This window comes from Oncorhynchus nerka, linkage group LG21, assembly GCF_034236695.1.
Source record: "Oncorhynchus nerka isolate Pitt River linkage group LG21, Oner_Uvic_2.0, whole genome shotgun sequence".
Classification (NCBI taxonomy): domain Eukaryota; kingdom Metazoa; phylum Chordata; class Actinopteri; order Salmoniformes; family Salmonidae; genus Oncorhynchus; species Oncorhynchus nerka.
Window position 1 is genome coordinate 23,483,866 of NC_088416.1, and position 12,183 is coordinate 23,496,048.

General features: G+C 47.5%; 1 protein-coding gene across 1 annotated transcript in view; it reads right to left on the reverse strand.

The window, feature by feature from the left end:
- znf385c (zinc finger protein 385C) overlaps positions 1–12,183 on the reverse strand; it is an 81,010-nt gene that overhangs the window by 20,508 nt on the left and 48,319 nt on the right. The window contains exon 3 of the mRNA XM_029625349.2: positions 4,840–4,950. Coding sequence (XP_029481209.1) covers positions 4,840–4,950 — 111 coding nt within the window. The remainder of the gene's footprint in view (positions 1–4,839; positions 4,951–12,183) is intronic.

Below are 12,183 nucleotides of genomic sequence, written 5' to 3' on the forward strand. Positions count from 1 at the left end.
GAGTCTGTTCCTACCTGATAAGAGCACTGGCACAGTGGGAGGCCAGAGGTATAATTGCATGTGTAATGTGCAAAAAGGAGACAGGATCCCATCTCGACAATCAGAATATTAAATAGGCACACTGAGACAGACCCTGCAAACAGCACGCACGCACGCACACACCACACAAACACAACACACTACATACCAAGCATACTGTGCACACATGTGCACACACAAATTAACTGCACACACACCCAACAGAGAACACACACACTCTGTCACATTCTCAGACACACTCAAAACACACACATACATTCTCCAAAAAAGGACATACACACCCTGCTGCACATTTGACCTTCACATTGTAATAATTCTCATGACCCAGCTCAATCCATGGGCAAATCCCCCTGCTATCAGAGCAAATAGAAATAGCAGATGAATCGATACAGAGATCTCTCATTAAAATGTACACAGATGAAGCTGAGACCTGTATTGGACTATCACCAACTCAGTCTTGTTGGAGAGATGACTACAAAGAAGGATACATGACTAGCAAGCGTTGCATGACCCCACAAACACATACAGACCCCCCACACCCCCCACATTAGTTTAATCACCTAAACACAACATAATGATGTCTTCTCAATGTAGTTATTTTAACTACCAGTGAATCCAATAGAAAAAAATGTTATTTGAATGTAGTATGTAAATTACAGTACATTACGCTGTTTTCACGTTAGGCAATACACTTGCGCTGCCGATTAAAATTGACTGAACATCAAATTTCCATCATTTCTATCCCACGTGTGATCAAAGGTGTGATCCTTAAAGACATATATCACAATGTAACAAATGAAATAAACGACAGAAAGATTGGGTTTAGCAGGGAACTAGTTTGCATGAAGACTGTCTTGAGCACTTGGGCCATAGGTTCTCATCGAAATCGCAGTAAATATCCTGATTATTCACACACCTGGGGAAAAACCTTTCGGTATGGCGAATCGAAGCCTGGTCTGGATTGATGTTATTTGCCTCCTCGAGGCCCTGAAGGAGGGTGGTACACTTAGACGGATGGCAATCATACATCTTCCATCTGTATTGTAATCGTGTATTGTACTTTACAGTAATGTTTTTTAAATATTTTTTACATGTATTGTAGTGTTCCTGGACATGGCTTAGTTCATAAGAGCATGGCACAAGCAACACCAGAGTTGTGGGTTCGAATCCCACTGGGGTGTTACAGAACTGTGTCAGCCAGTGTCAAAAAGACCAGAGCAACTTCATTCTGGGGATGCATTTCTTTCTTGTTTTGGACTTTCTGGATGATTTGCGTATTGATATTGTATTGATATTGTATTGGTATTGTATTGATATTGTATTGGTATTGTATTGGTATTGTATTGATATTGTATTGTATTGGTATTGTATTGGTATTGTATTGATATTGTATTGATATTGTATTGGTATTGTATTGGTATTGTATTGATATTGTATTGGTATTGTATTGATATTTTATTGATATTGTATTGATATTGTATTGTATTGGTATTGTATTGGTATTGTATTGATATTGTATTGGTATTGTATTGATATTGTATTGGTATTGTATTGATATTGTATTGATATTGTATTGGTATTGTATTGATATTGTATTGTATTGGTATTGGTATTGTATTGATATTGTATTGGTATTGTATTGATATTGTATTGATATTGTATTGGTATTGTATTGATATTGTATTGATATTGTATTGATATTGTATTGGTATTGTATTGGTATTGTATTGATATTGTATTACTGCATTGTAGGAGCAAGAAATGCGAGCATTTCACTGCACCTGCTGTAACATCTGCTTATATGTGTACACGACCAATAAACTTGGATTTGATTCATTACAAACAGTATTTCTCTTGATCTTGTCAATATTGGATCAGACTTTTTTTACTGTGATGTAAAATCATTAGTCATCATCATAGTAGTACATTCGAGTATATATCATACTATTTATGTTTCTACTTTAGAGACGTACATTTTCATTATCTATTGTTGTTCTCTAAATCTGTAGCAGACAAACCAGTACCCATGTCAAATCTATAGGTTTACCAAACGGATTAAGTAATAGTAAAATATATTTTTACAAAAGAGAAGAGAATCATATCAAAAGTAATGTGAGCATTGCATTGTGAAATTACTTCATATATAGATGTATGGAAATGGGAAACATTTATTTCTAGATGAAACACTGATTAAGTTTGGCGAAAAAGTGACTGTATGATTTTGTGTGTTGTACATTTTGATGAGCTTTTGTACTAAGAGTTGAAAATGAAAATTGCACCAAACCGATAAAAAAATATATATACAGTATTTAATCATTTTGCTCCTGGGTGCTGATTGGCTGAAACAATGGTAACTGAAATATCAAGGCTAATGTACAAACAGCAAGACAAATAGTTAGCTCAGAATTGATCAAGTAAATGCATTCCTCACTCTTGCTGTTCTGCTCTGTCATGAACTCATAATGATCAACTCACAGCCGTCTCTCAATCCAGCTCCTCTTTAGAATTCAAAGAATTTCCTACCTTGCCATATAAATGCAAATAAGTAATAAAATAACCCAAGCCGCAAATAGACCTGAAATGAATTGTGGGGAAGAAATTAGAATGAAGAGAAAGAGTGGGTTCTACTTTGATGGGCAAGCCAATGAAGGAATCCTAAATGCTGGAGAGAAGCGTGGAAGTGACTCACCCTGTTCAATTAAGCTTCTCTCACACAATGAGACCTTCTCATTAGAATGAATACAACACACTGGTGCTCCTTTTGGGTTTTGTATCTTCTCTCAACTGCCTCAGCCTCCATAATAACCTTAATAGCCATGGTACCACACACACACACACACACACACACACACACACACACACACACACACACACACACACACACACACACACACACACACACACACACGTCTCATATGACAGCAAAGCAATGTGGGTAAAAGTAAAAACCAAGGCAGATCAGATCCATCAGAACCATGCTCTTTGGCTATATGTAGTTAAATATGTACACTGTGTACAATATTAACAAACCAAATGATGTACCTACCGTTCTGTGTCGGGAGCTCTGGCTATAAATAAACCAACAGCAGCCATCAACACTTCTTTAAACATTACTTGGACTATAATATTTCACCATGTCGTCTGACTGATCGGCCGTGAAAATGCTTATGAGATTATTGTGCTGTGACAAATCAGCTCTGCTCTCTTTCAGCCCCCGTTACGTTCTTCGTTCTCCAGTCCAACTCCGAGCCATACAGTACGAGACACACAGAGAGACAGGGAGACACAGGGAGTGTGAAATGAACATTAGCATGAGCACTTAGCATTTTAAAAGGCACTGACTGTCATGTCACACTACCAGACATGAATGCAGGCTTTGAGACTCTTTCTGTCATGACAAGCGCTTTAGAAGTTGAATATATTCTTTATTCCACATTCTCTAAATAAGGCTTCTGTCTCGATCACTATCTGACGATTCAATGTGCTACATCGAATGTACGTTCACAACGAACATTTTTTTATATTTCAAATACACATTACAGAACGTGGAGCTAATAAACAATATCTAATAGTAAATAGTATACAATATACCGCTAATAAATACTTATATAATTTTCCATTGAAAGTTTATTTACAGTTTGACTGAGGAAGTTTTCCTCCTCCCTATAATAGCTCCGTGCCCCCCTGTCTTCTCACCCCCCCCCACCTCAGACCCCCAGACCTGACACCTCTCTCCAGCTGTAGCTCGTGTTGTACGGAGGGAGGATGGGAATGGGATTTGCTCTGCCGTGTGAAGCCTGGAGAGAACGCCTGCCACTGTCTACTCTGCTTTCCTTTCCCCCTCAGCCTCAGCTCACCCTCTTCTGTGTCTCTGCTCCTCTTTGAAGATCAAGTCTCCAGAGGATGTGTGTGTGTGAAACAGTATTTGTGTGTTCCTCTGTGTGTATGCGTAAGTGAGAGAGCGAGAGAGAGAGGGACAGGGAGAAAGAGAGTTTTAAAAAAATCAGCCTTTGCCCAACTCTTAGGTGTTTGTGTGTTTAAGACATCCCATTTCATTGGTTGTTTGTTTATGCGACTGTGTGTATGTGACTGTGTGACTGTGTGACTGTGTGTGTGTGTGTGTGTGTGTGTGTGTGTGTGTGTGTGTGTGTGTGTGTGTGTGTGTTTTGAGGTGGCAGGAATGGGAGAAATCAAGAGAGGAGTTGAGAATGTTGGCTCCTGCCTGGGCTCGTGATTGTTTCTGCTCTTTGCTGATAAACGGAAGCTTTCCCTGCTGTCTAATCCCTCGCACCAATACAACCTATCGCAGTACACTCACACACCCACACACACCACTTCAGATATCCAGGAATACAGAAAAGCAGATGAATACCTTCCGATTGAATAATAAGAACATTTCACACAGAGGAACACACGCACGAGCGTGTGGATACACACACACAAACACACGCATGCACGCTCAGAGCCCGACTGGACTCCCTATCAGCCGCCACAGATAAGCTGCTGTGAGTCAGTGAGGATGATAAGAGCTCAGGTAATTTGGAACGGCTTTATTTTCTTAAAACATTAAAGAAGATAGCTGGAAGGAACAAATAAATGTAGATTTCTTCTAATTGTCAAACCTACCAACTAAAGTCTGCAACTCACTTTCCTTCTCTCTTAATCCCTCTCTCTCTCTTTTCTCCCTTTCCCTCTCACAGTCATGCAGACAAACACACACACGCGCACACACACACACACACACACACACACACACACACACACACACACACACACACACACACACACACTCTCTCTTACCGGGGAGTTGAAGCGCAGGTGACAGATGTTACAGGAGATGATCTGTTTCTTCTTGAGTGGCTGAGGGACGCCAAACGTGTGGTTGATCACCGCCTTCTGCACCGGGTCCATCTGCAGGACAGACAGGAGACCAGGGGCTAAATCTATCAGTCCATCCGCGACCTCAAACCCCTGATACCCCTATAAATCCACTGGGTTTGACCACAACAAAACTGCATGGAGAATTGGAGACGCAGCTAACGTCAGCCTGAGGATGCAACGGCATGCGAGCTCTGATCCAGGGCAGTATAGTGGGAAGAACCTCGAGAAAGGGACTTTGGGCAGACAATATAGATGACAGGTCACATGACTTTTACTGTCTACGTGCCTAAAGCCTGCAGAGATTCATGAAAGAGGGAAGATATTCTCTCCCCATCACAGCTGATAGGGGGTGTGGGGCCAGAGCCAGAGGGACTGCTCTGGGCTTGATTAGAATGGCTGGATTGCATGACGACAGCTGATTTCAGTGTGGCCCCCCCATCAGCACGGTATCAAATATAACAATCACCCTGGATCCTTCCCCAGCCTGGCGTCTGGCTCGCCCCGCGCTGCCCTCTCCTCAGAGACAGAGAGGGAGGTGGGGGGTGGCGGTGCCCGCTGTGGAGGTCTGGGTTGGAACAAAGTGCTGGGCAAGCCATGTTACAATCTGTAACCAGATATACGTCTTCCCCGGCATCACTTCACAACAGTGGCAGTGTGTGTGGATGGCACTGGCTATTGTCTGATACACAACACTAAACAATGGCTGCCCCTCAATACACACACAGGCATGAACACACACACACACACAGCTCTGTTTCTGTGTTGACTCTAAATCATCTGTTTTCAAAAGGCCAGGTGTGGTGGGGTGTGGAATAGAAACAACCTTAAAAGCACCTGTCTTACAACCTCCACCCTGTGCAACACTGCTTACCCTCTGTTCCCTCAAGGGTAACCCTACACCCCTCTATTCTGGCTCCTTAAACAACGCGGTGCAGTGCTGCTACCTCGGGGAGCAACTAACCTTTCCCTTCCGAAGCCAAAACTGTGTCATGGAAACAGAGCTCCTCTACACTGGGCCCTCTGGCCACCTTCACAGGGTACGCCGCACACAACTATTTGTTTTAGGGAGCTGAGAGAATGTGGCCATTGTTCGCCCGCAGCCATCCTGAACAGGCCGGTATAAATGCACCTATTGCCCACTTCCTCTCTCCCCCCTCCCCCTCTGCAGACAGGAGCTATCTCATGGCGGGCCGCAGCTGAAACGATGATTGAGGTGCAGGGGGAGACTGGGGTCTATTTAGCTCGTGAGACAGGTGCATTCATCTTCCCCCTGCACACGCCTCGAACAACGTGTGCCTCTGCCTCACCGGGCCCCAGAGAACCTGAATGTCACCATTGAGACTGGGGCTAGAGTCCCAAATTAGACCCTATTCCCTATGTAGTGCACTACTTTTGACCAGGGCCAGTAGTGCACTAAACTGGGAATAGGGTGTCATTTAGGACACATCATAGGAAAGCGGAAAGGTGAGACTGGAAGAGGGGGAAGGGTCCTGGTGATTAATGCCATAGCTGTATTGGTCTGCTGTGTGTTATATTAGCTAGGTCACATAGCCGCTATAGTATAATTATTCTGTGCCAGAAGTCTGAGGTGGGTGTCTTTTGCTGTTATTAACTCTTGAAGGCTGGTTGAATTCTAGGGAGGTGGTGGCAAGCGAAAGGCTATGTAGCACATCTGCTAGCTGTATGCTAGAGAAGTAGTGGTTCATAGACGACTTCATAGTGTGGTGATACTGTCGTTTTCTGGTGGTGTGTTTTTTTCTGTGCTGGAAGGCAGGTTGTATGAATAATGCAGCTGTTACTACTACTAATACTGCTGCTCTGACTGGTTGGCTAGTTTACTCCCTGGTTTTGTGATTGGCTAGGCAGGTTTTCTCACCGGGCTTCCTGGGTGGCTGTGGGTGGTGGTCTGCCGGTGATCACACACAGAGGGAGCCTTTCACTTGGAAAGTCTCGTGCACGCTCCCAGATGACCATCCTATAAAGGACACGTGAACGCTCCCAGACCATCATTCGATACAAGATACACGCACGCTCCCAGATGACCATCCTATAAAGGACACGTGAACGCTCCCAGACCATCATCCGATACAAGATACACGCACGCTCCCAGATGACCATCCTATAAAGGACACGTGCACGCTCCCAGACCACCATCCGACACAGGACACGTGCACGCTCCCAGATGACCATCCTATAAAGGACACGTGAACGCTCCCAGACCATCATCCGATACAAGACACGTGCACGCTCTCAGATGACCATCCTATAAAGGACACGTGCACGCTCCCAGACCACCATCCGACACAGGACACGTGAACGCTCCCAGATGACCATCCGATAAAGGGCATGTGAACGCTCCCAGATGACCATCCGACACAGGACACGTGCACGCTCCCAGACCACCATCCGACACAGGACACGTGAACGCTCCCAGATGACCATCCGACACAGGACACGTGAACGCTCCCAGATGACCATCCGACACAGGACACGTGAACGCTCCCAGATGACCATCTGATACAGGACACATGCACGCTCCCAGATGACCATCCGATAAAGGACACGTGAACGCTCCCAGATGACCATCCGATAAAGGACACGTGAACGCTCCCAGATGACCATCCGATAAAGGACACGTGAACGCTCCCAGATGACCATCCGATAAAGGACAAGTGAACGCTCCCAGATGACCATCCGATAAAGGACACGTGAACGCTCCCAGATGACCATCTGATACAGGACACGTGAACGCTCCCAGATGACCATCTGATACAGGACACGTGAACGCTCCCAGATGACCATCTGATACAGGACAAGAGAACGCTCCCAGATGACCATCCGATAAAGGACACGTGAACGCTCCCAGATGACCATCTGATACAGGACACATGCACGCTCCCAGATGACCATCTGATACAGGACAAGAGAACGCTCCCAGATGACCATCCGATAAAGGACAAGTGAACGCTCCCAGATGACCATCCGATAAAGGACAAGTGAACGCTCCCAGATGACCATCCGATAAAGGACACGTGAACGCTCCCAGATGACCATCTGATACAGGACAAGAGAACGCTCCCAGATGACCATCCGATAAAGGACACGTGAACGCTCCCAGATGACCATCCGATAAAGGACACGTGAACGCTCCCAGATGACCATCTGATACAGGACAAGAGAACGCTCCCAGATGACCATCCGATAAAGGACACGTGAACGCTCCCAGATGACCATCCGATAAAGGACACGTGAACGCTCCCAGATGACCATCTGATACAGGACAAGAGAACGCTCCCAGATGACCATCCGATAAAGGACACGTGAACGCTCCCAGATGACCATCTGATACAGGACACATGCACGCTCCCAGATGACCATCTGATACAGGACAAGAGAACGCTCCCAGATGACCATCCGATAAAGGACAAGTGAACGCTCCCAGATGACCATCCGATAAAGGACAAGTGAACGCTCCCAGATGACCATCCGATAAAGGACACGTGAACGCTCCCAGATGACCATCTGATACAGGACAAGAGAACGCTCCCAGATGACCATCCGATAAAGGACACGTGAACGCTCCCAGATGACCATCCGATAAAGGACACGTGAACGCTCCCAGATGACCATCCGATAAAGGACAAGTGAACGCTCCCAGATGACCATCCGATAAAGGACACGTGAACGCTCCCAGATGACCATCCGATAAAGGACACGTGAACGCTCCCAGACGACCATCTGATACAGGACAAGTGCACGCTCCCAGATGACCATCTGATACAGGACAAGTGAACGCTCCCAGATGACCATCTGATACAGGACAAGTGAACGCTCCCAGATGACCATCCGATAAAGGACACGTGAACGCTCCCAGATGACCATCCGACAAAGGACACGTGAACGCTCCCAGATGACCATCCGATAAAGGACACGTGAACGCTCCCAGACGACCATCTGATACAGGACAAGTGCACGCTCCCAGATGACCATCTGATACAGGACAAGAGAACGCTCCCAGATGACCATCCGATAAAGGACAAGTGAACGCTCCCAGATGACCATCCGATAAAGGACAAGTGAACGCTCCCAGATGACCATCCGATAAAGGACACGTGAACGCTCCCAGACCATCATCCGATACAAGACACGTGCACGCTCTCAGATGACCATCCTATAAAGGACACGTGCACGCTCCCAGACCACCATCCGACACAGGACACGTGAACGCTCCCAGATGACCATCCGATAAAGGGCATGTGAACGCTCCCAGATGACCATCCGACACAGGACACGTGCACGCTCCCAGACCACCATCCGACACAGGACACGTGAACGCTCCCAGATGACCATCCGACAAAGGACACGTGAACGCTCCCAGATGACCATCCGATAAAGGACACGTGAACGCTCCCAGACGACCATCTGATACAGGACAAGTGCACGCTCCCAGATGACCATCTGATACAGGACAAGAGAACGCTCCCAGATGACCATCCGATAAAGGACAAGTGAACGCTCCCAGATGACCATCCGATAAAGGACAAGTGAACGCTCCCAGATGACCATCCGATAAAGGACACGTGAACGCTCCCAGACCATCATCCGATACAAGACACGTGCACGCTCTCAGATGACCATCCTATAAAGGACACGTGCACGCTCCCAGACCACCATCCGACACAGGACACGTGAACGCTCCCAGATGACCATCCGATAAAGGGCATGTGAACGCTCCCAGATGACCATCCGACACAGGACACGTGCACGCTCCCAGACCACCATCCGACACAGGACACGTGAACGCTTCCAGATGACCATCCGACACAGGACACGTGAACGCTCCCAGATGACCATCCGACACAGGACACGTGAACGCTCCCAGATGACCATCTGATACAGGACACATGCACGCTCCCAGATGACCATCCGATAAAGGACACGTGAACGCTCCCAGATGACCATCCGATAAAGGACACGTGAACGCTCCCAGATGACCATCCGATAAAGGACACGTGAACGCTCCCAGATGACCATCCGATAAAGGACAAGTGAACGCTCCCAGATGACCATCCGATAAAGGACACGTGAACGCTCCCAGATGACCATCTGATACAGGACACGTGAACGCTCCCAGATGACCATCTGATACAGGACACGTGAACGCTCCCAGATGACCATCTGATACAGGACAAGAGAACGCTCCCAGATGACCATCCGATAAAGGACACGTGAACGCTCCCAGATGACCATCTGATACAGGACACATGCACGCTCCCAGATGACCATCTGATACAGGACAAGAGAACGCTCTCAGATGACCATCCGATAAAGGACAAGTGAACGCTCCCAGATGACCATCCGATAAAGGACAAGTGAACGCTCCCAGATGACCATCCGATAAAGGACACGTGAACGCTCCCAGATGACCATCTGATACAGGACAAGAGAACGCTCCCAGATGACCATCCGATAAAGGACACGTGAACGCTCCCAGATGACCATCCGATAAAGGACACGTGAACGCTCCCAGATGACCATCTGATACAGGACAAGAGAACGCTCCCAGATGACCATCCGATAGACACGTGAACGCTCCCAGATGACCATCCGATAAAGGACACGTGAACGCTCCCAGATGACCATCCGATAAAGGACAAGTGAACGCTCCCAGATGACCATCCGATAAAGGACACGTGAACGCTCCCAGATGACCATCTGATACAGGACAAGAGAACGCTCCCAGATGACCATCCGATAAAGGACACGTGAACGCTCCCAGATGACCATCCGATACAGGACAAGAGAACGCTCCCAGATGACCATCCGATAAAGGACACGTGAACGCTCCCAGATGACCATCCGATAAAGGACACGTGAACGCTCCCAGATGACCATCCGATAAAGGACAAGTGAACGCTCCCAGATGACCATCCGATAAAGGACACGTGAACGCTCCCAGATGACCATCCGATAAAGGACACGTGAACGCTCCCAGACGACCATCTGATACAGGACAAGTGCACGCTCCCAGATGACCATCTGATACAGGACAAGTGAACGCTCCCAGATGACCATCTGATACAGGACAAGTGAACGCTCCCAGATGACCATCCGATAAAGGACACGTGAACGCTCCCAGATGACCATCCGACAAAGGACACGTGAACGCTCCCAGATGACCATCCGATAAAGGACACGTGAACGCTCCCAGACGACCATCTGATACAGGACAAGTGCACGCTCCCAGATGACCATCTGATACAGGACAAGAGAACGCTCCCAGATGACCATCCGATAAAGGACAAGTGAACGCTCCCAGATGACCATCCGATAAAGGACAAGTGAACGCTCCCAGATGACCATCCGATAAAGGACACGTGAACGCTCCCAGACCATCATCCGATACAAGACACGTGCACGCTCTCAGATGACCATCCTATAAAGGACACGTGCACGCTCCCAGACCACCATCCGACACAGGACACGTGAACGCTCCCAGATGACCATCCGATAAAGGGCATGTGAACGCTCCCAGATGACCATCCGACACAGGACACGTGCACGCTCCCAGACCACCATCCGACACAGGACACGTGAACGCTCCCAGATGACCATCCGACAAAGGACACGTGAACGCTCCCAGATGACCATCCGATAAAGGACACGTGAACGCTCCCAGACGACCATCTGATACAGGACAAGTGCACGCTCCCAGATGACCATCTGATACAGGACAAGAGAACGCTCCCAGATGACCATCCGATAAAGGACAAGTGAACGCTCCCAGATGACCATCCGATAAAGGACAAGTGAACGCTCCCAGATGACCATCCGATAAAGGACACGTGAACGCTCCCAGACCATCATCCGATACAAGACACGTGCACGCTCTCAGATGACCATCCTATAAAGGACACGTGCACGCTCCCAGACCACCATCCGACACAGGACACGTGAACGCTCCCAGATGACCATCCGATAAAGGGCATGTGAACGCTCCCAGATGACCATCCGACACAGGACACGTGCACGCTCCCAGACCACCATCCGACACAGGACACGTGAACGCTTCCAGATGACCATCCGACACAGGACACGTGAACGCTCCCAGATGACCATCCGACACAGGACACGTGAACGCTCCCAGATGACCATCTGATACAGGACACATGCACGCTCCCAGATGACCATCCGATAAAGGACACGTGAACGCTCCCAGATGACCATCCGATAAAGGACACGTGAACGCTCCCAGATGACCAT